The sequence below is a fragment of the Chelonia mydas genome, chromosome 6 (genome assembly GCF_015237465.2).
Source record: "Chelonia mydas isolate rCheMyd1 chromosome 6, rCheMyd1.pri.v2, whole genome shotgun sequence".
Lineage (NCBI taxonomy): Eukaryota > Metazoa > Chordata > Testudines > Cheloniidae > Chelonia > Chelonia mydas.
The window spans coordinates 48,936,758-48,963,942 of record NC_051246.2 but is presented as its reverse complement, the minus strand read 5'-3'; the positions used below and the strand labels follow the sequence as shown (position 1 = coordinate 48,963,942).

The following is a 27,185-nucleotide window of genomic DNA, read 5'->3' as shown; positions in this document are numbered from 1 at the left end:
CATGTATTCCAGTGAAACTCTCCAGCAGGGGTTCCTTGTACAAAAGCTTAGGAGACAGAGAGGAGAAGGCTGCCAATGGAGTAAGAGTGAGAGCAATTGCTGATCTGCAAATGGGTTCAAGTGAAATGGAAGCTGGGAAGATATGTTCAAAAGTCCTCTCAGTTAAGGGGTTGAGGTGGAGGATCTCAGTCCCAATAAGAGATTCAGGAGCTGCAAGATATAAAATATTTCAGTTTTTAGACCCTAAACCATAGCCTCTAGCAGATCTTGACTCATTCAGCTTTTTTTAATATGACCAACTGGAAAAACTCGACATATCAAACTATGTGTGCTGAATAATTCATAATTAAATGATAGATCAAATGTGTTCAGATCATTAGATACTTAGGGCCTGATGCAAAGCTCATTGAAGTTAATGGGATTATTTTCACTGACTTCAATGAGTTTTGGATATATAATTCTTAAGAGGTGCAAACAACACTGCAGATTTAGCCAATATTGGAAAATGACATAGGCTAGATTCTTCACCAGTGTAAAGTGGCATAGCTCACTTAATTCTCATAGAGCTCTGTTGATTTACACCAGCTGAGGATGTTTGAATTTGGTTGTAAACTCCAGCTTTTATCTCTCCTCCTTTTCCTCCCAGCTATCTAGCACCCCAGCTCTTTGCACCTAATCTTTAGTGCCTTGGTTATTGCCACTAACAAGAAGTGGTGCAAAAGTGACAGCATTGTCAGGATCCCTGGGAAATAAACCTGTTGTCTTCCCACTCCGTTGCTCCTCTGGGCTAATGTGTCTGTGTATGTGGCTGGAAAATTGTTATTTCTAGGCAGTGGTGGACTACTCTTATTTTTGTCTCCTCATATAGATCCAAATCAATAACCTTTTGTGGTCTTTCTAGGTCGTGTATTTTACCGCTACATTCCCTTATGTAGTGCTCATCATCCTGCTTATCAGAGGAGTAACCTTGCCAGGAGCTGGGGCTGGAATCTGGTACTTCATCACGCCTAAGTGGGAGAAACTAATTGATGCTATGGTGGGCTCATTATTCCACTTACAACACTTTGATAGGGAAAATAAACTCATATAGACTTATTACTGTTTGTTACAAACATATCTGGAGTATTAGTGTTTGAAAATGTCATCTGTGAAATCTTGTTCTCATATCACTAATTTATTGTGTGTTTCATTGTGTTACATTAAGAGAGTTACACACACACACACACACCCCAACAGTCACTCTGTGTGTGTGTGTCTGTGTGTGTGGTATGTATAATGCATTATTTCATTTTCTATTAGAATATGTTATGTATATATTAGGTGACTTCCCCCAAGCAGGGTGTTTCAGAATAGAAGTGTGATGAATGACACAAATTGGAGAAATAATAAGTAAAGAAGAGGACAGGTCACTGATACAGAGTGATCTGGATAGCTTGGTAAACTGGAAGCAAGCAAATCATTTGTGTTTTAATATGATTGAATGTAAATGTATACTTCTGGGAACAAAGATAATCCATACTTACATACTAAGTTTAGGTTAGATTTTTAGCCGTCAAATTCAAGTCTGAACTAGGGTTGGAGTTCAGGTTCGGATAATTAACATTGAAATCAGTTCAGGTGTTGTAGCAAGATTTTTGGCTTCAAATTGCTGATATCTAAGGAAATCTGCCAATTTTCCAAGACGTAAATCATCTTCACTGACACGATGTTGGGCCACTGGCTGTATCTGAAACACAGCTGGAAAATCGTTCCCTTCTGGTTATGTTTTATGGGTTCCTTTTTTTCTTCATAGCCACTTTGCTTATATTGGATTGTTTTTAACCCTGTGTTGTTGCGAGTAGTAAATCTTTTCAACTCCTCCAGTTTATACAGTGAAATAAGTGGACAGATTTCCAAAAAACTTCTGAAAATCTGTCCCATAAGTGTCCCAGTGAGAGCTGCTGGGAGTGAAGCACTTTTGAAAATATGGCCCTTATTTAGGTGCCTAAATAGTAGAGCTAGTTTTAAAACCCTTAACATTTTTAGATTTTAACAAAAATATTTTTTTTCAAGTTTCAAACAATCAAAATTTTGATGACATTTTTCAGTTAGGACAAAAACAACAATCCTCTTTACTGCTGGACACAAAACCCAACATTTGGACAAGTGTTGGTTCATTTGTGTTGAAAATAAAATATTAAAATTTTGACGCAATAAAATTATCAAACATTTGAAAAATGTTGACCTGCTGTCCTAAATGAGGTGCTGATCTCTCTTGAAAATCAGGCCACAACTGCAGTGCTAAGCATTTGAATATCAGGCCCATAAATGCATTTGAGGCCTATGCTCATGTTCTGTAGAAAATAACCTGTAATGACCTATAGCATGGACAGTGCTTGATATTATTTTTATTTTTAAAAGCCTTGATCCCAGGTATATTTTCATCTGATATGATGAAATTCAGACCTCGCTGGTGAGTGCCCACAACTCCCATTGAAACCAGAGCTGAACTTGGCTCATGGTGTCTAATTTAGTTAACACAAAGTAGAGTTACTTCCTTGCACCAAGAGGAGAAAATTCCATTTTGACTGGATTTGGGGATCTGATAGATAACCTACTGGTATTTGACTGAAGTTTTTTTCCTCTAGATCTGCATTTTCTGTATTGAACACAGGTAAATCCATTCTGTACAAAACAGAATGGAATTCACTGAATATCTGTTTTCTATATTTGCCAAAGGTTATATTCTCTCCTCAGGTAGGTGCATCATTCTTGTTCAAGCTAATGTCCAATTATCAAATAGGCACCATCCATTTGAGGGTAGAATTTGGCCATAAATTGCTGTCTTATTAACATCAATTGTGTTTGAGTTTATTTAAACCATTGGTGTTAACACCTTGACTGTAATGTTTAATGGCACCATTGATTTCATTAGCCTGTCCAAAGCCCTTCACTGAAGCTGACTCTCTTTTTTTCTCCTGTGCTTTCTTAGGTGTGGAAAGACGCTGCCACTCAGATTTTCTTCTCATTATCTGCTGCATGGGGAGGTCTAATTACTCTCTCTTCATATAACAAATTTCATAATAATTGCTACAGGTATGGAGAGGTTAAATCAATCAAGATTATTCAAGACAGACCATTAAGTAGCTTAAATCCAAAATGTGATCTTCCTCTGATCTGTTGAAATTTGGTTGGAAAGGGTCCCCTTTTGTTGTAGTTTTTTATTTCAAAACCCACCACTCCCAAAATGTGCATTGAGCTCACCATAGTCCCTGTGGGACATTTGTTCTCATTACAAGCAGTCAGTCCCAGGATGAAAAGCAATCCAGAAAGCTGTCAAGGACTCTGGGCAGGGTCCTGAAATCCAGCAGAATTGATGATCTCCCCTGAAGGGCGACTCACGATTAGAATTAGGTTAGGGTCAAGCTGTATTGAGAGATGTGTGAGTGGGTAATACTCAGTTTCTACTTATGTGATTCCTGTTTCTAACAAGGCTGCTTATTACTCTTGCAGTTTCATTTACACCAATGTTACATTTTTTAAAAAATCTCCTCAAGGTCGCAAACTTAGAACCTTTTCTCCCTCCCAGCCTCCCTCCAAAAGTCTCCTATTTCATTGGTTGAAAAAGTTGTCCTCACTCAGATTAGTGTTTTCCTCAGAAAACCTATAAAAGAAATGGTAATTTAAAAAGTGTCATTATTAAGATGCATGCAATGCCTATGAGAACGATTAACTCACTTGCTGTTACATTTCTCTGCCCCACCACCTTTGCTTCACTGATAGACTGCCTTTTTAAGAAGCAGTCCTTCCATCAAAGCAAAACTCCCATTGATTTCCAGAGGAGTGATTAGGCGCTGATTCAGGAAAGCATTCGTATTCAGAACAGCTTTTAAGCACATGGATTTAAGCGTATCTTCAAGTACTCTTCAGAATCAAGACATTAGATTGTAAGCTTGTTAGGGCAAGGACCTTATCTTTAATGTCTGTGAAGCACAGAGCACGTTTTTGGCACTACTTACATGGTAAGTATGTTTCTGCATATCTTTAAGTCCCTGGACCAAGATTTTTCAAAAAATAAAGCTGAAAATTAATCTCCTAAATTCCTAACTAGGCACCTAAATACATGGTCTGATTTTTCAAAAGAGCTGAGGGCACAACAGTACCCTCTGAGTTCTAATTTTAGGTTTTATTTGTTAAAAATCTTGGGCCCAGGTCTTGGATTATTAATGCTGTCTGGACTCTTCTAATCTTGGAAAAACAGTGCTCCAGAACATAAGGAGAACATGCAGGTGCAAAAACACAATATGTCATCTTCCTGTTCTGGTGGCTTAGTGTATTAATTAGCTAATGGCTTAATACATTTGGAAAATATTTGTTGAACTTCAGAATTAAAGGTACACTAACAAGTTGGGGAAAAAAAAAGAGAAAATTCTTACATTATTAATAAATCTTATCATATTAAAGCTGAAAGAAATTTCAGAAGCTTAGTGCTGTTTCACCTACTGGTTTACTTTTACATTTCACACAGCTTGGATAGTAAAATAGGGCACATCAGTTTTTCTCTTTATATAATCAGTTTTGTTTTCCAATTGGTTCATTCTAGTATGGCAAAGGCAAGTTTAATTATTTTTTTTAAAAAAATATTTTCACTTACATTTTTTTTTTAAACTTCATGAAACCATTTATAACTGTACCAGCCTTGCTTAAATCCACTTTAACACATACCCTAAATTTTGGGCCTAAAACTCTTTGATCATGTCCCTTTAACTGAAACAATGGATAATGCTTCCTACTTTCTCTCTCTCCTTTTGAGGCTTGTCCCAGCCAAAACCCTTCCTTTGGAACAAGATTAGCACACAGTGATCTCCTTCCAAACAGAACATTATCTACCTTCAGCAGAACTGAAGAATGATCATATATTGTATTATCTTGGTTAACGGATGCTCCATTAGGGACTCCAGGATGCTGTCAGCTCAGTGTGGTTCTTGACAGCTTTCTGCATAGCTTTTTGTCTTGGGTCTAATGAGTAAGTGGCAGTGAGACTGTGAGCAATTCAATGTCAACTTGGAAAAACTTTTTTCCAGAGTTTAAATTTTTGACAAGCGGCTTCTTTATTCCTTGAGTTTGAAGTGGGAGTCTGACACATGCCTGTATTAATGGCAGAATAGACATCTTAGCCAGGATGTGAGAGCTCTGAAGGGGGATCATTTGGATTCCTTCTTTATAAAGTCACATATGCTTAAAGAATAAAGCCCACTACTCAAGCACACACATCTCTTGAGGCTGTTACTCACAACACTGTATCAAAAAGTACTTGAAAGATGGACTAGATGAGGGGGGTTGGGGGAATGATAGAGGATATGGAAAGCTTCACATTGAGATGTCTGGTTTAAATTCAGCAAAGACAAACAGTGACTGAAAGTCCTGTCTAATGGCTGTTTGGCGACCTACACAAAATCCATTGGGCAGGTGTTTATATCACAAATAATAAAATCCCCACCATCTCAATTCATCAGAGCTTTATCAGGCAGTTTCATCAGAGGAGCCAAAGACTGAAAGGGCATGAGAACAGAACGTCCTGCTTAGCCCTTGAGAAGCTCTCTCCAGAACATTGATGGGTTACATTGGTGAGTCAGTGCAGGGCATCTTGTACTGCTGCTACTGCTAATCCAAAGACTTCTGTCTGCAGGTCAGCCTGACATCTTTCACCAGCACTACCTTCCCTTGAAAAAGGGGTTGGTGTGTGGTTGGATGGGAAGTACCTCTATCAATATTCTGATGACTTATGCACGTTTGTTACTTGAAGCACATATTACTGTCTACAAAGCTCTTTTACATATTAAAGCAAGCTGGCACATGTCTTTTTCTCCTCAGGGACACATTGATAGTCACATGCACCAACAGCGCCACAAGTATATTTGCAGGCTTTGTCATCTTTTCAGTTATTGGCTTCATGGCAAATGAACTCAAAGTAGACATTGAAGATGTGGCAGACCAAGGTACAGTATTTTCCCCCTACTTAGATCGGCTTCCAAAATGTGTATTAATGTATTCAATGATCTGTCTTTAACTGAATTGTTATTGCACTGCAAACATGCATCAGTTGGAACAGGGGAGTATGGCTGCAGTGTGCACTGGAGGAGTCCAGTTGCCATACCAGGACCTCTTGCAGAGCAATAGGCAGCAGAACAAAGCAAGACTGTGCGTTTCAGGCCCCCGGCAGGACTAATTCAGGTTAGCCTACAGAAATTTATATATACTCTAAGCAGACAGTCTGTCCCTCGATGCTGCTGCTTCTGCTCCTGCTCTTGCTCTACCAGGCCCAATCTGCTTAAAGTAGATTGAAGAAAGTGTGTGTGTGGGAGGGTGGGGTGGGCAGGGTGTCTAGCATCACCCGCACATTTGCCTCCTCCTTTCGTCAGTTCTTCACCCTTCGCCTATAGTTTCACCTCTGCTTCTCCTGCAGTTGCTGGGATTCCTCACCCTCAATGCTTGGGGGGTCTGCAACAGGGTCCTCTCTTCCCCCTTCCCAGGATGGATGTTGCAGGGATGGAGGCACAAGCAGCCATCCCATTGCTCATACGAAGGGATTGGGAAGAAAGGAGCAGAGCTGCTGGGCTCTTTCCGCTCCCTTCTCCTCTCCTGTGAGATTGGTTTGTGTGTGTGTGGGGAGTCCTAAGGGGATGGAGGAGAGCTCTGTTGGCTTCCTGCAGCAGCTCAAATTGGCTGCTTACAATCCAGAAGGCAGGAAAGTAGGGAAAGCTGCCTAGCAGAGGGGATTTTCTCCAGGCGATATCACAAATATGCATCCTTCAATCATCCGGCTTGCCTTTTAGAGATTTTATTTCCAAGGTCTGGGACTCATGTTCATGTGGTACATGTTAAGCACTGCCAGGATCTAGTAACAGTTAAAAGGGGTTGCCGATTTGGCGGTGAGATGTGAGGGTAGGGGGCTTTAAGCTAGGGGTCAGTGTAGAAGCTAAGAACATGAGGTTCTGAAATGTGGAACCGGGAGTCGTTTATGAGCAGGGGTGGCCATAAATTGGGAGTGGTATGGATTGGGTTGACAGAGCGCTGTGTTGTGTGTGTTATATCTAAAAAGTATGGAGTGAGTACAAGTGACTGGTGAATTGGTGCTTTGTGTGTGATTGTGTATGGGACAGGGGAGGTAGGAAGGTAAGAGCTTTATTGGCCAGGACAGAGAGAAGAAGTTGAGAGGATCTTATAACAGCCTCACAGCGGGATAAATGCTATTCTCCTTTGACTTACTGTACCTGTGGGTGCTCCATGTCAGGATGTGCATGTCCCTGTACATTTCTGATCAGAGACTTTTGTCAGCAGTTTTTGGGGGTTGGCACCTGCACCTTATGGATCGTCATGCTTCAGAACAAGGATATATAGGGAGGGATGGACGCATCGCTGCTCCGGTTTCTTCTCAATTGTCTGTGGCTTGAGAGGGAGTGCTGCAGTGTCTGCTTGGTAGTTATAGAGCTTTCTTGTTTCCTTTTTCTTATTTAGCACAACTTTTGTGCTTTTGGTGGGACTTTTTCCCCCCCATTCTTTTTTTGCCCCGGTGGGGCCTCAGTTTCAGCTTGGCCCTTGCTAGCTGTGGCCTGCATGGTTCAAGGGCCACCCTTTACCCCCAAAACTTTTGACTGAGCTTTCAGAATGCTGCAGTGGTTGCCCTAGCTCCAGCTATGTTAAGCACAAACCTTGGGACCCTTTCAGAGTTTTCCAGACTATTCAAAAGGAAAAGACCCCATTCTCCAAAAAGGAAGACAGAGAAGAGGGAAGTCATCCTCTCAACCTGGGAAAAAGGAAACCTTGCATCCTGGTATGGGTACCCTGAGGCTTCTGCCGCCTCTGGTACTGAGACCCTTGGGTCCACCCAAGAAGAGCCTGCTGCTTACCAAGAAACCTTCCAGTAAGCAATCTCAAGTGGCATTGGTATCAGGACCAGAATCAGAGACTTGGAAGCTTAAGGACTCCTCCAAACCAAGGCCTCGAAGCCATTGACAATGGCGTCTCCTTCAGGCCACAGTAGAGTGTGCACGGAACACTCCGTGATACTGCCTGATGTGCTGACTCCTGAGAAATAGCATCCAGATTCACCAGAACTGTCACGGATCTTTTCTCACAAAGACCTCTGGATCCTGGAAAAGCTAGAGTGCTCTCTGTTGAGGGCTACCAAGAGGGATTGTCTGCTGGTACCGACTTATACTTTTTGAAGCTGACAGGCTTCAGTCCTTCCACATACTTCTATGAAGGGTTGACCACCAGTCTGATGTGGTCACTGCCCCCATAACCTCCCATGAGCCTACTGAACCCTATCTGTCAAGGGGCACCATGAGGGATTTCCAAGTACTGACTTATCCACCTGTCTTAGCACATCTTTCTCCGAAGGCTTGATTGCTGGCACTGATGTGTTTACTGGTCCCTCACTGGCCTCCAGTATTGACAAGACCCCCTGTACTGACACCTCTTGTGCCACCACTGGGCACGTCCTGTGACTCAGATGTGTCCATACATGATTCCAACACCTTGCCCTTCCAGCCTCCCTCCCTTAAGGTACATCCTGAGGAAGAGGACTCTCTCCCCCCACATCCCCACCCCCCAGCAAACAAATGACCCGGCAACCCTGGCAATAGCAAACATGGGGTCTTGTCCCTTTTTCTTTGTGTCCCGTCACAGTGGGCTCATTGGAACTTTTGCGCCGCATATGGTGACCAGTTCTACAGCATGCTCTCATGCAGAGGGCCCAATAAGAACAACAGCCACCAGTAACAGGTCCTCTTCCACCAGAAGAACCCCCAGAAGAGCAACAGCTAGGTGCAGAGGAGGAGACTCCACCTTCTCACAAATCATCCTCTTCACTAGAAAAGGCTGTTATCCTCTTCCCTTCCACCATCCTACATAGATGATTTCAAGACCTTTCAGAATCTCATGAAAAGGATTCCAGAGACCCTAGAGATTCCACTAGGGGAGATACCAAAATCTCAACATTCTTTACTGGATATTCTGCATGCCAGGAATGGGTCCCTCTACTTTCCCTAGAATCTTTGAGCAACCTTGCAATCTATTGGCATCTACCTATCTGTGACAAGAAGAACACACAGCAAGTCATAGACAGCTCCGTGGATTCACCCAGTTCACTATCAATCCAGAGACTGACTGACAACTTCTGAGAAAGAAACCTAGATTCCCTTAGAATAGGCCATCTTCCACAGTTCTATCACAGTTGGTCACTTCTTCCAAATGGCTGATTTGACCTGTTGGTCGAGAGTCACAAACCATTCCCCTTTCTGAATCATATATGGCACCTATCCCCCCACCCCTCTGGGGATCATCGCTCCTATTTCCTACCTTGCCCTAAATGCAAGGTTGAATAGATAGTTTATTGGAAATAGTTAGCACGTATTCTAAGGGACTATTCAAAGTGATCCTCTTGTATTTAGTTGTGCCACTCTGAGTACCTTTCCCAGAACCAAGGAAGAGCTCTGTGTAACTTGAAAGTGTGTCTCTCTCTCACCAACAGAAGTTGGTTCATTAGAAGATATTACCTCACCCAGCTTGTCTCTTTAACGTCCTGGGATTGACACGGCTACAACAACACTGCATATAAGTCAGTGGTTGCAACACTGAGTAAAACTATTCATTAGACTCATTCAGTATCCCTACCTAAAGCAACCCAATTCACTAATCTATTTTGTAACCACATACAGCATGATGAGACACATTTTGCAATGTACTACGTCTAGAGAGCAAAGAGTGCTTTACCTGAGGAGCTCTGGTGCATATTGCCTTATGACAAAAATGTTTCAATTCTCTCTTTTTGTAACTTTTGCATGTCCCACAATTTGGGGGATATTTAGCTTTTGGAATTCAAGGATTACAGCTTTATTCAAATACTAACATATATACCAACAGAGTAGAAGATTGTTGGTTTTCTACCTGGTCCATCTTTCCGTTATATGTTTGCCTAGGACAATGGGACCCCGATGCTGATTAGAGCCTCTAAGCACTACCACAATACAAATAATAATGGACAATAACATCTGGGGGATGGTGCGCTGCCTTTATATTTAATGAAGGCAGCTGGAACCAGGGGGATTGTAGCTAGTGACCATCCTTGGTTATAGTCTCATGAGCCCTGAATGCGGTTCCCTTTCACATCAAGGGCCCACAATTTTGGTATGTTCTTCTCCTAGATATATGCTGGAGTATGTGTGACATCCTTCTCATGCAGTGAAGCTTAATGGTCTTTTTTGTTTCTTTCCCGTTTCCTTTGAATGGAAGATACTGTTGTGTATTCTGTGACTGGTGTACTAATTATCTGTTTTCCCCCTCTGCATCCACTTCTAGTTAGGGAATGTTACTCTTCTATTTGTGACATTCATTAATTTTCGTATTGCTTATTAACTTCCATAACAGAGGCTCTGGTCTCTGGGTTACTTTTGAAATAGATATTTGTAGTATTTGCTTACTACATTTGACTGGATATGGCCATTGTGGTTTGAGTATGACATTGCACTGAAGAATTTTTGACTTATTTGCTGTACTACTTAATGACTGTTGGCAACATGTAAATGTCTGATGAAAATGACAAAGGGAAGGGATGCTGTCCAGAGCAGAACGGAGATCTTAAATAACACCAGGCACAGCACTGTGACTCCTAAACCAAAACTACAAGTCCTTTGGAGCATTTCAAATTGAAAGACACAATGAGTTCGCCACAATTTGTGTGTATGAGCACACAAGCCCCAGAATGAAAATAAATATGCAACCATCACTGATCCTTTTTGTGTACACATGGGAATGCTAAGTGTATCACATGCAATCCTTTCCAAGAACAGGAGGAAAATGAAGAACAGCCTCAGTGAGTCATAAGAGAAGGAGGGAGAACAGCACAGAATACAAAGAGGCTCCTAACATAAGGAGGACTGAAGAGTTCAAAAAGTGAATGACACATACTCATGGCTCCTGGGCATGAAGAGGTTTCACTGGCTGCATTAATGTGTGTACATTAAGCTATTTTTCTGACCGCTTTATTGTGTGGATAAACCCAGTAGTTCAAAGCTCCGAACAGGGTCTAAGGTAACCGATGAGCATCTTGATTCAAAGGCTGCCTTAGTGAATTGATAATGGAACACAGAAATCAAGAAATCTGGTAATGTTTGCAGTTACTGAGTGCTCTTTCCAGAGTAGGTGTTTAATGAGCGTTAATTTCCATTCAGTGCCCTGGGTCATCTGGTAGAGTTGCAGGAGTCGAATGGAGCAGAGGTAGCATAAGCTGTAACATTCAACAATCCTATCATGCTTATGGGAAATATTGCCAGTGATGTGGATAGAAGCATTTCCTGTTCCATACACCAGTCTTTCACTGAAGCATATGTTTTCCCAGAGCTGTGATATCTTTACAGTTTAAAAAAAAATTGTGATGGAAGGAACAAGGCGATGAAAGAAAGACACTCTCATTGGTTCATTCTGTATATTGCTGTTAGACTAGAAGTGGTAGTATGTAGTGTTGGAAGCATCATCAGCTGGACTCTAAATTTTCTTCTGAGACATAAGAGGTGCAGTTAGGGTGTAGTAAACCTATAAGTAACTATTTTTAGGATGCTGGGCTTGCATACACATGGTAGCTCCTGGGCTTGTTAGCTTGCATCTTGAAAAACTAGCTTGTGTGACACAGAGTTCTACCATGTAGAATCTATTTATGTTCTAGCCTGGAATAACTAATCATAGAATGGATTGCTTACTACACTACAGAAACAACAACTCGAGTGAGTGAGAGGAGAATTTTACAGCACATTAGCTGGTCAACTCTGCCTCTTCTCCCTAGCAAGAAATAGGTGACATGCTATTTGGGAAGTCAACTTAAATTAATTCAGCTTTCAGTGTCTCATCTGTTATGTTTGTCAGTTAGTAAACTAGACAACCTTTAGTGCAGTCCCATCACATGACTGGACTTGCTGTATGTTTATCCTGCATTATTACCAAATCTGGGATTCAAACTTGGACCCTTGTATTTCATAGACAGACGCTCTACTGGATGAGCCAATGATGGTCTTCTCCTGGCCAAGCAAGTGGAAGCTGTGTTTAGTTTGTTTCAACCATAAGTCATGTTGCCTGTCTTCCTGTGCCAGGACAGTAATAGCAGTTTTATCATATGCAGTCTTACATGCTTGCTGTACTGTACATCTGCTTCTGACAATCCTTTGTAAGGATAGCTTGAAAGCAATGTTTTCTTCCCCCTGGTAAAGAAACACTGGAAACAAGACTTGTCATGGGTTATGCTTGTATGAGTGATAATCTGAGGGGGTGCTCCTCTGCATCTGAAAAAGCAGTGAACTTCAAATCAACCAAGCAACAGAGCATGTTAAAATAACCCATTTGTACTTGTGGGGTTTGAAGGTTACAGATGACTGGTATCTCTAAGAGGAACTGTTGAAAACACATGCATGGGAATGTAGCTCCATCCCAAGTATCCAAAACCAGGCAACATCATTTCCATTTGCTTTACTAGGGAACATAGATGCATGCTTTATTCTGTATGGCCCTTGTAGGTGAAAAAAGAAAACATATTGTTGAAGAATTATCCCTTTAAACATACTAGGGGCAGATTCTTTTCTTGTAACTTATGAAAAGTATAAAATTAAATTTCCAACTGTGTACCTCTCAGCTACAGAGTTGAGCATCTATGCAGTTGCCAATACTATTTTTGAGCAGATGGTTCATTACTACAGAGCAAATAAAGCCAGCATCCACAGCATAGCGACAGTGAAACTTATCTGCTGTGAACTCAAATAGAGCCCCTTAGTGGCACTGAAGTATCTCAGAAATGCAAGATGGCCCAATATAAACCAAATGCATGAGATTTTGGCTCACCAAGGAAAATATATTGTTTTTTGTCTTCCATACAGTTGTCAGGGAAAGAAAAGACCTGGTCCACAAAGTATCTTGAAAAAATGAAATACTGTATGCTGCTCAAAATGTTTCCTACAGCTGTCGTTTTTGAGCTGAAATAATTTGCACATTATCCTTTTGTACTTCAAGAAACTGCTGAATTGGCGCAAAAAGGAATCTTGACAGAATAACTCAAGTTCCATAGAATGAAATGAGCAGCCAGAGGAGGCCAATTTGCAACACACAATTTTAATGGTCCTACAAAACCCAGAAACTATGCTAAATATTCCAGAGCACCATCTACTGGCACCTTTTCTCTTAACTATTTATCTATGTAAAGACAGAGCATTTGTGTAACAGAACCTTTCCCCCTTAAGGGATTCAGCTGAGTTATGCTGAAATGGATTGCACAAAGATGACTGGTTAATTGAAGCATGAACTCCTAACAAGCTGGCTTTTCTCAGATTGGTAGCCAAAGAATTTGGGGAGGGGAGGTGGTGGTGTATATTTCCATCTTGTATCTCTCATGTATTGTGCTCAGTCTTCTGAGCTCTCAGATTCCCTTTTACATACTGTCTCACCCATTCTCGTGATGATTCCATGCTCCCTCTCTTTCTTATTCTTTTACTTTGTCTTCCTAAAACCCCATGTATAATGGGAAATGCCAGTGTTTTTAGGATTAATGCTTCCGTTAATCAATCTTTTTATTTTAAGCGCTATCCTGATTCAAACAAATGATACTGCAGCCTCCAGAAATAACTTGAAGGTGCTCTGTTAAAATTACATCGGAACAGATGAAACATTTGCCAAACTGAAGTATGGAATATGGCAGTAAGCTTGGAGAGAGAACTGACAGCATGAGGGACATGGAATCATAGGTGTTAGAGATGAAAAAGACCAGTTAGATCACTAGTCCATCTCCCTGCCAACAGCATGGCTTCTAGTGCAGCAGTTTCCAAACTGTTATCTGTAGAGTGCTTGTGTGGTCCTCAAAGAAGTGGCTAGTCACAGGGTGTTGGTCTCCTTCTTGTTTCCAGCTGCATCTGCAGATGGCCAGGCAAATGTGAGAAGTAGTATAGACCATAAGACAATCTCTCTTAGAATCTGGCCCGTGGTATATGCACTCTCCCCTGTCTGGAGTTTGTTGCTGTACATGTTGCTGAGTTAAAGAGAAGCACTCTCTTCCCATTGATCTATAAGGAATTAATGTATGGTTGCCTGTTAATGCTGCTCCAAAGTTCAGACTTCTAGTTCTCCAGGATAATGGAGAGAAATTGATTCCAGATTATGAAAGAAAGTTACAGCTGAACTTCCCTGGTCTGATTTTGTCTGATTTGAAACTAAATTTGTCTGAAGTACCGTAATATCCAGGTTAAACATCCTGCAACTTGAAAATTATGTAGTGTATATTATATATAACATAAGCTTAAATCCATTATTCAAGAATAGGACACAAAAGCAACAGAATAGTAGCCACCCAGGGCCAAATTCTACCACACTTACTTTGCAATAGGTAAGACTTCACTCTGTGGACTAAAGGAAGCAGAGTCTGGGCCTTAATTGTAAACTAGAACAAAGTAGCATTGTACTGTTTCCTGAAACTTAGCTCTTTATAGCTCCCTGATATTTTCCTTCCTAAAAATAATCTTTATATCGCTCAAGATACCACAATCCTTTTCTTTTTTTGTCATCTCTAGGTCCTGGCATTGCCTTTGTGGTTTATCCTGAAGCCTTAACCAGGCTTCCTCTCTCTCCGTTCTGGGCTATAATATTCTTTTTGATGCTTCTAACTCTTGGATTGGACACTATGGTAAACTGATTTTTTCACCTTTCCTCTTGCTGCATCACTTCTGTCTTTAGGGTCATGTTACATACCACTTGATATGTGGCCTGTTACTAAACCTCTTTGAGAAGAGAGAAATGAACTGAGGACAATAATACTTAATTCATAGGGAAGCTTTGCATTTTCATAGTTAATGTTTAAAATGATAGGTGCTGAGCACAATCATGTACACAATGAATTTATCATGTAGTCTATTTCTCGATCATATCCTATTTTGCATAAAGGCTAGATTATTTATTAATGTTTTGTTTTTTCTGTGATCCCAGTTTGCCACTATTGAGACGATTGTGACCTCCGTTTCAGATGAGTTTCCTAAGTACTTGCGTACCCACAAACCACTGTTCACTCTTGTTTGCTGCATTTCCTTTTTCATCATGGGATTTCCTATGATCACTCAGGTAAAAAATTGTCTTTGAGCACCACTGTGACTTGTCCTTCAGTTCTTCTCTCCCGTGGGATAATGGTTATGTCCCAGTTTCTCAGTGGAGCCCAGGGCTTCTGACTCTGGACCAGCCAGAGATACTGGATTTTAAGAACTGTTAATTTTGTTTTAAGATTCTTTTCAGAGATTGTCTCCTTCTATGCCCTGTAAACTGGGACTCATGGGTACTAAGGCCATGTCTACACTGGGAGCACTTTACCAGTATAGGAATACTAGTATACTATGCCAGCAAAGTGCTCCTAATGTGGACACAGCTATATCTACAAAGCACAGTTTTGTACTGGTATAGTAAAACCCACCCCCACAAATGAACCAAGCTTTACTGGTAAAAGCACAGTTTTGTACTGGTATAGCTGAGTCTACTCTAGGGACTTGGGCTGGCACAACTGTTAGTCAGACCTAACCCGTCTTTATGCCCCTGAATGACATAGCTATACTGGCAGTGTAGATATAGCCTAAAGCACCTTTCCTTAAGGGTGGAGGGATACAAAAATAGTTACAATCAAATTTTGGAAAGAAATCTAAATTGTCCTGTAGTGTATACAGCATAAAACCAGCACATGCTGGGCTGCTGAGGTACCTCAGGCCATAGGTATTGTGTGTGTGTGTGTGTGTGTATAAATATATGTAAATAAAAATTGTACATTAAAAATGAATTTGCTGCTGATGTAAGGTGCTGTAAGGTAGCAATAGATACAGGACAGCTGCAGGATGGACAACAGTTGTGGAAGCTTCCTCACCCTGCCACCCCAATATGCCTCAGCCCTGGCTGGGCTTCATGAGTGAGAGAGAGTATGCCATTCCTTGCTCTGTCTGTTGAGATTGCCAAGAAAGAGGGTGCCAGTTAGGGATCCATATTACAAACTGAGAACACACCCACCCATTTCACATAAGCTACTGAAAAGCTGCTAACTAATTCTGGCATTACTGACTCTGGGATGGATTCAAACCAGCAAATTAGAGGTGAAAAGCCCTTTATTCCACTGGTCCACACTTTATGCTATGCAGAAGGTGGGAATAGTACATAGTAGAGACAGATACAATACATAGCATAGACGTGCCATAAGTAATTGCCTTTTTTTTAACTTTAGGGTGGACTGTACATGTTACAGCTTGTGGACACTTACGCAGCTTCTTACTCTCTTGTCATCATTGCCATCTTTGAGCTCGTTGGGATTTCATATATATATGGTAAGAAATCAGTATTGATTTTGGATAGCATTTAGAGATGTATATGACGAAAGGGATATTTACAGTACATGACAAAATAATAAATAAAGGAAGTGGCAGTGCATGAAAGTTTAGCTTTGAATCTCTTCAGCAGTGCAGTGCAATGCAATATTAGCAAACAAGAAAAAGAGGTTCAGGAACATTATTTTAAATGAGAGTAATTCAGTGATACTTCCTTACCAGAGTAATCCTCTAAAATTATATATTCCGATGATTGCTATTTTTATAGCACCAACAGTGTGCTGGTCATTTCAGCAAGTGGTTAATTAGGATTATCATTATTATATGTTTATCCAATCGTTCTATTGGATGAATACTGAGAAGTTGTTTACAATAGGTCAAAAATTAAACAATGGGTAAGATCCTGAGCTGGTGTAAATTAGTGTAGTTTCATTGTTGTTAATGAAGCTACATCAGTTTATACCAGCTGAGGATCCTGGCCCTAAAAACTGTTTAGGAGTGACACTTTCAGGAGACCCATTCTTGGAAAGAGGCACTGTCATACAGTGGTACAAGGAAACGTAAAGCTCTCCCTTTGCAAAAGACAACCCCTGCCTTCAATCTTAACAGTCTCCTGGAGATACTTGGTGGGGTGTCTTCATTAGAAAATGAGGTTGTGTTAGAACATGACATTGAGGGGTCATGATGAGAAGCACAGTTCTGCAGTCAGTGCAGACAGGGATGAATTGTATCTAATGTTAATCAGTTGGTAGTAGGTAATCCTCTAATTTTCTAGTGAAGAGAAACCCTTGGGCACACACAATGTTTCATTTTTAGGCCCTGCTCCTGCAGTGTGATGTGCATAGGCACTTGGGTCCACCTGTAAATGAATTGTTCAAAGCTGATCTCACTTCCAGGCACATTGTCCTTGTGGTTATTGTAGAATGCCCACTTGTTGCTGTGGGGTGAAAGTTATGTGAAGGATGTGAAAAGAAGGAGAGATTGGGGCAAAAGTGGCATAACTGGGGCTATTGAGCCAGTTTTACCTCGTATCTTCTACAACAGCGTGCTAGTTAAAATGGTGGTTGTGTCGTTGAGGGATGGGCATGGCAGGGATTAAAGTTAGCCTTTTCCATCAGTCTGTGCCTTTGATTATATAAATCTCGTTACCTCATTAAAATATGTAGAGCTGAATTCTCTGAGTTCACTGAGTCGGGTGGAGTGGGTTTGCGTAGGGGTAAGTTAGGGCAGAAGTTAGCCCAATGAATGGGACACGTTACCCAGCTACACAATGTGAAATGTTAAATGAGAGCTTCAGGCTATTTGGATATTGTTTGATCAAAATGCTCTTTGCTCTCATGGCCACAACATTTATGTATTTTAATTAGAGATGATTCAGAACTATAATACTCAACACACTGGGGTAGAACAAATATACCAGATACTATTGGTAATGGTTACCAGCTTGGCATCCAAATAACTAAGCAAAAGGTACTCAGATCTGAAGCTTGGCAAGACTTCCTGAAGTGAAATCTAAAGGACCGATTGTGGGTGAGGAGAGAGGGGTGATGGCAGATGTGGCAGGATGCCTGGTTTCTGTTCCTGGCTCCTAGACAAGCTGCCTCAGTTTACATGTGGGAAGGCAAAAGTAATACTTCCCTGCCCCTTTGGGATGCTGTGAGACTCAGCTAACATTTGTAAAGCACATGCAGATCCTCAGATAAAATAGCAATGCATTACATGTGCAAACTATTATACATTTCCACGTTTTATATTGATAGAGAGCACTCTGCACTCTTTTTCAGACATGTTACAACACATCAGTTCTTCTCTCTTCACCACTGTTAATTATTTCCTAATTTTGAAAAGGGCCAAATATTTTTAAGTTTTTGCCCTTGGCTGCTCCTGAGCAGTTCCCATTGAAGTCAGCTCCTGTTGAAGTCAATGGAAACCACTGATGCATCCATCTAATGTCCTAGGGAAGAGTTGAGTCTTAAATAACTCCGAGTCAAACAGGGTGAGCTTTATAAAGAGATGTTCATAATTTGCAAATTTGAGGCACAAGAGGTGAGCAGCTTTTACCTTTGCCTTTCTCCAACAGCATCCTAGTTAAAATAGTGGAAGGCGGGGGAATAGCTGAACACTTTTTTTTTTTTTTTGGCTGAGCCTGTTGGCAATTGGTGCTAAAACAGCGCAAAACGCAGTGCCAGACGTTGTTTATAAAGTGGAGTGATTGCATATTGCTCTGTGCCAAAAGAAAGCATTAAAATGACAGGACTCTTTCATTACATTCCCCTGTTTTGACTTATTTGAAGATGAATTGAATTCCCACATGATTTCTCTTGAGAAGCTCAACAGGGAGGCCTGTTTATAAGATTTGTATTGCCACTTTGTGGTGAATTTTATTTTTATGGAAACACATAAAAGGAATCTAACAGAGAAAAGAACAAATTCTAGTAAAGCAGCAGCCTCATGGGCTACCGGAGGGTTGTGTGGGCAAAGCACAGAACTGAGGGTCAGGCCCAGGGTTTTATTACTGGCTTTGCTACAGACTTCCTGGCTGTGTCTGGCCGTTTTTTCTGAACGGTTTCTCACCATTACTAACGTTAGTATAGCTGCAGCAGTTGTCAGAGGTGGTGCTAGCCACTGGGGGGCCTTAAGCAGGAACATTTTGGGGGGCCATCTGTACACAATACATACTATAAAAAATGGAATAAGGGGCTCCCTGGAGCTGCTCGGGGCCCAAAGCAATTGTTTAGTCTGCTTATGCCTTGCGCCGGCTCTGAGAATTGTAGCAGCAGAGGGAGCACTAGTGCAGCCTGGGCTACAGGTGGCATTTCGGTGTTCTTAGCACCATATTGTGTACACTTGATCATAGCAGGTTTGCAACAACACTGCGGTAAAAGCACGCTTGGGATGCTGACACCTTGTCTACACTAGTGCTCTCCTGGTTGCTGTGCCAGAGTGGGTGGGAGGAAAAGGCTTGTGTATTTCTAAGGCTCCACTTGGACCATGGGCAAGTCATTTAGGCCCACATTTTCAATAGAGGCCTTTAATTTTCGGGTGTTGCAATTTTGGGATGCCCAACTTTAAGCTCCTAAAGTTTTAGACATCTCAATACCTTGCCAAGAGCAGTATCCACACCACTCATGGTTTGCATGGTTTTTAGGTGCTCAGCATTTTCTTCACTTTCTGTTCATGACTCTGATCTTGCATCTGGCTCCACAATGGGGCCTCTGTGTTCTCATGGAATCCTAAGTGGGCTCTACGCAGGCAAATCTGACCGTGTGCGGTTGGTTGCCGAATCAAGCCCCGTATGGATGTCTGCAGACAGTGATGGGCCAACAGATGTGGGGTACTGTGTCAGAGTGCAAGGAGTGAACAGGTGAGATGACACTCTGAACACCTTGGATGCTAATTAATTCCCACAGAGGAAGCTGATTGGGGTGATTAAATAATCAGGCTGATGGGCTGGGTGCGATAAAGATTCAATTAGCCCATCAGCCCAAGTCTGATAAAGAGTCAAAGGGCGGAAGTGCCAGTGGGGAAGAAAAAGTGACACAGGGCTAACTGAGCTCAGTCACACAGAGACCTGAGGTCCTGAGAGGGCCAAATCACTGTAGATGTTGTGAATAGATGGTTGCACTGGGACTATAGTAGTACTAGAGGAGGGAAGTTGAAATAAAGTCACTGAGTGCACACCTAATGGAGTTGGTGCAGTTTTTGCGGGGAAGAAGACAGGAGCAGATGCACTTCCTGCTACACATGGGGGCTTGTCTGGGATCATGATGTCCCCATTGGTGGTGACAGAGGACGAGATGGGGGAAGTTCGTGCCAAGAATTAGAGTTCTGGCAATGGAGCAGACCTTACAATGGTTGGTGGAGCAACAAAAAGAGATGCAGAAGGCTATGCATTCATTCCAGAAATTCTACAAGTGGAATGACAGTCGCTCCTTGCATGGCAGGTTGAGCAGCGGAATAGCCTGTAAGAGTTCATAAAGTAACAGGCACAAGGGCAGCAGAACTGATATATGGTCTGGTGAGTCCTGTGGCAGGGAACAGCAGCTGGACGTGGGGTAAGCCTGTGTAAGATGGGCCCAGCAGAATACCGCAATGTATTTTTACTAACTTTTGAGAGGGTAGCAATGGGAGCTGGATGGGATAAGGGATCGCGGGCCCTCTGCGTGGCACCCTATTTGTCCAGGGAAGGCAGCCTATATGGCCCTGAGCAAGGAACAGGCTCTGATCTATGATAGGATAAAAGCAGCCAACCTGGACAGGGTTGACCTTTTGGTTGAAAAATACCTCCAAAATTTTGGGCCACTAGATGGACTGAAGGTGTGCAACCCAAGACAGTCATGCAAAAATGATCAGACTGGGCAACATATATTGGCTAAGTATGCACATCTGAAGTGCGGGGGAAATAAGGCATGATGATATTGGAACAATTTCTCCAGAGCCTCCCTGATAGCGCGCACATTTGGGTCCAGAGGTACCAGCCAACAACCCTGGAGGAAGCGGTAAGCTTGCAGAAGAGCTTGTGGATGCAGACTTTCCCAGGAAAGAATTCCAGACATTTCAGGGACTGAACTCAGAAAGAAGGGGGGCAATTTGGCCATACCCAGGACGATTGAAAGGGAAAAGGAGGAGACGAGGAGAACTCCTTTGGGTAGCTGGGGAATGGTTTGCTTCCAGTGTGGGCAGCCGGGAGATATGAAATGAGGCTGCCCGGTTATGGAATGTGGGCTCTCAAGATTTTGTTGGTGGTAGGCAGAAAAAGAAAATGCCTGCCATCCCTGTAAAAGTGGGGAGGAGGTATCAGGGGCTGGTGGATACTGTCTCAGGATGCACACTCATCTGGAGGGATTTGGTGGAGTTGCTGCAGTTTCTGCAGGAATGAAGACTGGTGGAGAGGTACACCCTGTTACAGGTACCAATGAGCACTGGCTCAATCTGGCACCTGGACTCCAAACTGCTAAGCTGAAAGCATTTACAATTGTCATTTTGCTCGTGATTTTGAAGCATTTGTACTAACATACTTATAGCATAGATAAGCACTTATGCAAAGGAGACCTAGGTTTTATAGGATCTTAGTTTAGAATAATTAGAAATGGAAAAGATCTATTAGGTCAAATCTACTTCTCCTGACCCTCCTCTTAGTACAATATTGATATTGTAGTAATTGTTGTTGTTGTTAATAATAAATGATATTCTGACATACAATATAGCAAATATTAGCTTCTGAAATTAGTCAAGAGTCAAAGCTAAGAGACCCTGGCTTTCATTAGCACTAAAAATAAATGGCCCTTTACCTCTTACATTTTCTTGGCATTATTATTTATGCAGGGCATTACCACGACACTAATTTAACCATACATTCCTTTATTAAATCCAAAGGCTGAATAATATTTATACTATTGCTCTAAACATGTCTTTAAAAGCCTAAATATTAAGCAATTTACTACTACCAAACAGTAACAAAACATTTATAAGGATTTGATCAAAATACTTACAAACAGGCTAACCCCAGGTGTGCTTAGACCCATATTGGTCAGTTCCAACACGGTCAGGCAGGTATTAGCAAGGAACCCTTTTAAAAAGTTTACTTTTTTATACCTTTTTAACCAAGTGATGTTTTTGCCAGATTGGACCTTAGCTAAGGCCAGATTGAAGGAGTTTTTTATATAACCAATTGTACTGCACCTGGTATCCAAATAACTGTTTTCTATTTCTATTACTTTAGCTCAAACCTTAAATGAGATCACACTGGTATTTTGAAGGGTCACTATAAGTTTAGCACAACAGTTCTTCTTTCTCATGATCTTACTCTTTTTGGTCATATGTTTTGGGCTTATTGCTCATGCTAATATCCCAATTCAATTTAAAATCATAGTTCACTCCTATCTATATTTCTAGACATTTATTCCCTCAGCTAGTCTCCTTGACTTCAGTGAGGCTGGTTTTATAAGGACTCCTCACAGGAGTAGGGTGCAGTGTCCATGATTTGCCCTGGCAGAGGTGGGAACAACATCTTCATTTGTGCATTTATTCTAACAGTGCTTTAAATTGGCATGATGTATTTTTGAACTCCAGACAATTGCTTGCTTTACACTTCAGTGACACCTTTCTCCATGAACTTGTACTCTTCATACCAAGCAGGTTGGCATTGCACCAAGCAGGAGCTTTTGACGATGAAATAAATCTGTCTTCAGCTCTTGTTACACGATCTGCTTGCTGAACTCAGAGATTTTTAAATTAAAAAAAGAAAGCCATGCTTGGTTATTTCCTTGCAATCACTTGTTTTTCATTAGTACTTGTGCTACATAATCCAATCAAAGCCTTGCATTCCATGTGCCCTGCACAGACATTTATTCTCCACTTGTTTAGATTATGGATGCATGATTGGTAAGGAGCAGTTTAAGGCTTCACTCGTTAATTGAATCATCTGCATAATCCCCATCAGTGTATTTTGGAACACACAAAGATGCCAGAGCTGGGTGAAATACTGCACAAACTATGCGCTTGAAGTTTTTAAATGAATTCTTTTGATGCTCTTTGTCTTTGTTTCTTGGCGAGAGCATGGCAAAGGAGTTTATTCTGGGAAATGTTCATCAACACAACTGCCTCAGGATATTTGTAGAAAGTAAATTTTGATTTGTAATTGTGAACATTTCTATCTGAGCATCTCATACTCATTAATGGATTTTATCGTTACAATACTCCTGTGTGTAAGGAAATAGCCACAATTTAGGGTTGGGGAATTGAGGCATGGGGTAGGTTGTGACTTGCTCAAGGTCACACAAGAAGTGTGTGGTTGAGCTGGGAACTGAGCCCTTGTCTCCTGAGTCCCAGTCCAGTGCCCAGTTCCTAGAATATCCTGCCTTTTTTTATGGGAAACTTGATACTAATATACATGATCATCCGATCAGGGAAGAGAAACATACTGTGCGATCTGTGTGTCCAGCGTACTGTGCTTGACTTCTGAATTGCTAGTATCGAATGCTTGAAGCAATATTTGCAGCAGTGTGTTTCTGAGTGATCCAGAGGCTGAAGTAAGATTTATGGAAGGGCTTCAAACATATTTGTTGAGGCTGGGGCCACAGGCAGTTTTGAAAAGAGAAAGGGGCTAAAATGAATATCTGAACTGATCGCTGCAAATGGTTCACTGAGCTCTACTAGACTGGCAACTAGACATTAATATAAAACAATGAGGGCCAAATACACTTTTACATAAGTACAACTCCCACTCATGGCTCCCATTCAGCAAGATATATAAGCAAGTGAATAGTCCCTGTGCCTACTATGAAAGTAAGATTATATACCTACTTTTGTGGTTCTGCAGTACTGTAAGAGAAGCACTGGAGAAGTCACACTGAAATGGTGAACTAAAATTGCTCCTAATAACGGTAGAAACGAAATGAAGAGAAATGAAGAACAGAAGTGATCAAGTGAGAGGGGAGCATTAACCATCAGGAACTATGGAAAGGAGAGAGCTCATTTTTCTTGCTTTCATAGTCCAAGGGAAATCAGACAAACTTTCTATACTTTCATCCTTTGTAAATTTGTGTTTTTCTCTAAATATAACTTTTTCTTCAATACCATTTTTTATCCTCTTCTTCACTCCTCCCTCTTTATATGTTACCATGAGTGGGGTTTTAGCTCTTTTCATATCTAATGTCAAGTCCTAAAAGAAGTAGTGCCAGAAGGCACCTACGTTATGTCATTCATAAGAGAGAGTACCAGAGGTACCAGACATTCTGGCTCCATCCCCCTCTCCACATCGTGCACATTGTATTAACTGCTGTAGGAGTACAAGTAAGGAGGAATGGTAAGTTTATATAATTTAAATGGGAGAGGCCCTTTATTCTGCTTCATCAAATGAAATAAGCCAAATGTGAAATACGCATCATAGCAGAGAACTTAGCCTTGGGCTCAAAATTTTTCACTTCTTGTCACTCAGAAAAGGACAAAAAGTGGCACATTTAATTCTGTTTTGCAGTGGGGTGTGTTTTTCTTCTTTTTGGATGAATAATTAATAGATGGGGCAACGTTTTAACGAGATGTGGGTTTCCAGTAGAAAACATCTGTTACTGAGCACAGGCAATCTGCTTAGTGGTAAACAGGTGTGCTGAATGGTAGTGACAAGTCACTGAGTGCCAGATCCTCAGCTGGCGTAAATTGGGTTAGCACCACTGAGCAGAAGCCTGGAAATGAGAGTTATGCCAGTTTACTACAGTAGAGGATCTTGCTCAATACAAATTTAGACAGAAAGCACTTTACTGCATATAGAGAACTGGTGTAACAAATGAGGAGAACCGGCTGCCTTAGGATGCAGATCGTCATTTACTTCAGATCAGTGGAGCGATGACAATTTACATTAGCTGAGGATATGCCCTATGGTTTTAACTTAGTCTGTCTGATTCTGATCTCACTTTCCACAGTGTAAATCAATACTAATTACATCGAAGACAATCTATTAACACCAGTGTGCGAGTATAGATTTATGGAGATTTGGTCAACCTTTAGCTTGACTGGCTGGTATCCATCCCTGGCCCTCAAAGGTTCTGGAACTCATGTTGCTTATTGAAAGAAATGATCAATATATTGTCAGTTTGCCTCCAAAAACGAATAGAATCCTTGTCTGAGTGCCAGTTATGGGAGGACTATATGGCCAGTTCTGTTGACTGCTAGGGGCATCACAGAATTGTCTCTGTTATCTATCCTGGCACTTCTTATTTCTGAACTTTGACTTCTGCAGAAGAAACACTTGAACCACACAGGTTTCCAGTCTAAACAAATCAAATTAAAATGTAGTGGGTTAATACCAAATCATCATATTAATTAGACAATTAGTGGGTCTGTATTGATATTTCAAGACATTTGAGGTAAAGGGTCAATCCACTGACAACATCTCAACCATCTTACAAAAGTCCCAACTCAAATGTAATTAAAAAATGCAAAACTAGCAAAAAGTTGAAACTGAAATCAAAGGAAAACATCTATCATGTATTCACTAAGCCATGCACATAAAGGAACAGTTCCTGTTTTCAGACAGAGGCTTATAAATTTCTCTTATATTTTGATACTCAGTGGCTCAACTTTGAACAGCCTTTTTAACAAACAATGTTTGCATGAAAGGTCACACTTGAATTCAGTCAGGGCAAAAATCTTTGCCTCCAAAAAAAAAAAAAATCACAATTTTGGTTTTCACTTTTTATATACGGGCCTGTCTGCCCCACAAGCACAACATGCGATCTGAATCAGGGCCCCTGTATGCAAAGTGTTTGAGATCATGGTGTAAATTAAGTTTATTATTTTTTTACAGTTGTCAGGTGGTGGATGAGTCAATTAACAAAGGTCATCTTCAAGGGGTTGAAGGACAAATAAATATAGAAATTTCAGACAACATCATAGATCTGCAGCTAGCCAACAAAAGGGTTTTTGTGTCATTATATTAATAATGATTTTTGAAACATACTGTATATTTAATCTGTATGTACAATTCCAATTTGTTGTAATTTTTAGGGAGTAAATAACTTATTAGAATTGTGTTCTACACAATATTCGCCCATTATACTGTATGGTTAGAACATCTATTGAAATTTTGAACTGACAAATCAGAGAGTTTGTTACTATAATTAGACACAAGGGAGATCACAATAGTTGTTTTGCAGACTGCAGCCAGTCACTCACCTCTAACTGTATTTGCATTTGTTGTTTACAGGCTTGCAAAGATTTTGTGAAGATATAGAGATGATGATTGGATTCCAGCCAAGTAAATTCTGGAGAGTCTGTTGGGCATTTGTGACCCCGACTATTTTAACTGTAAGGCAAAGAATTTTCTGAATGTCTCCTGCTCAGTCAGATTTTTTTTTTGTTTATAAAACCTACTCTTTCCCAAAGACAATAATTATATCTCAAAAATATATACCCAGCAATCGTGTATGTAGTGTGTGTGTGTGTGTGTGCGCGCACATTATATAATTAATATATATATATAAATAATACACACATACCTATATACAGTGATGAGCTGCCAAAATCTTAACAACGGGTTCCCTCCTCACCCCACGAGGGGGTCGTTGCCCACCCCCGCCCCCCAGGACTCCTGTCCCATCCACCCCCCTCCCCTGTCTGCCCTCAGAACCGGGCAGGAGGGTCTCATAGGCATCATAGTGGGGGCCCACCCCACCCCTAAGAGCCAGAGGTACCTGCCGGGGGGCGAGGTGGGGAGTCCCGGAGGTGCTTACCTGGAGCAGCTCCCAGGAGGCATCCAGCAGTTCCCTCTGGCTCCTAGGGGCAGGGGAGCATAGCTGAGGGGGAGTGGCCACTTGCCCACTGATCACATCAAAACTGGCGCCTTAGGCGCCGACTCCCTTGGGTGCTCTGGGGCTGGAGCACCCACGCGGAAAATTGATGGGTGCAGAGCACCCACTGGCAGCTCCCCACCCTGCGCCTGGCCCCAGATCACCTCCGCTCCGCCTCCGCCTCCTCCCCTAAAAGCACCGCCCCGCTCTGCTTCTCCGCGCCCCGCCCTGGCTTCCCACGAATCAGCTGTTCGGCAGGAAGCCGGGGCAGGCTGAGAAGCAGGCAGCGGCTTCCCGCTCAGGCCCAGGGAGGCGGAGGTGAGCTGGGGCAGGGAGTGGTTCCCCTGCGCGCCCCCCCCCCCCCTCCCCCGGGTTACCTGCTGCGGCGCAGGCAGCCCTGCTCGAGCCCCCCCGCCCCTGCTCACCTGCGCATCCCTGGGTCTGAGCGGGAAGCCACAGCCTGCTTCTCAGTCTGCCCCAGCTTCCTGCGCGAACAGCTGATTCGTGGGAAGCCTGCGGGGGGAGGGGGGGAGGTGGC

At 41.8% G+C, this 27,185-nt stretch overlaps 1 protein-coding gene across 3 annotated transcripts in view; it reads left to right on the top strand.

The window, feature by feature from the left end:
- The window catches only part of SLC6A5 (solute carrier family 6 member 5), a 55,163-nt gene that overhangs the window by 17,953 nt on the left and 10,025 nt on the right, over positions 1-27,185 (top strand). For all 3 annotated transcript variants that reach the window (XM_037899953.2, XM_043549581.1, XM_043549582.1), the window contains 7 exons: positions 902-1,036; positions 2,972-3,075; positions 5,854-5,978; positions 14,583-14,695; positions 14,995-15,126; positions 16,262-16,361; positions 26,065-26,165. In XM_037899953.2, the coding sequence (XP_037755881.1) occupies positions 902-1,036; positions 2,972-3,075; positions 5,854-5,978; positions 14,583-14,695; positions 14,995-15,126; positions 16,262-16,361; positions 26,065-26,165 (810 nt within the window). The remainder of the gene's footprint in view (positions 1-901; positions 1,037-2,971; positions 3,076-5,853; positions 5,979-14,582; positions 14,696-14,994; positions 15,127-16,261; positions 16,362-26,064; positions 26,166-27,185) is intronic.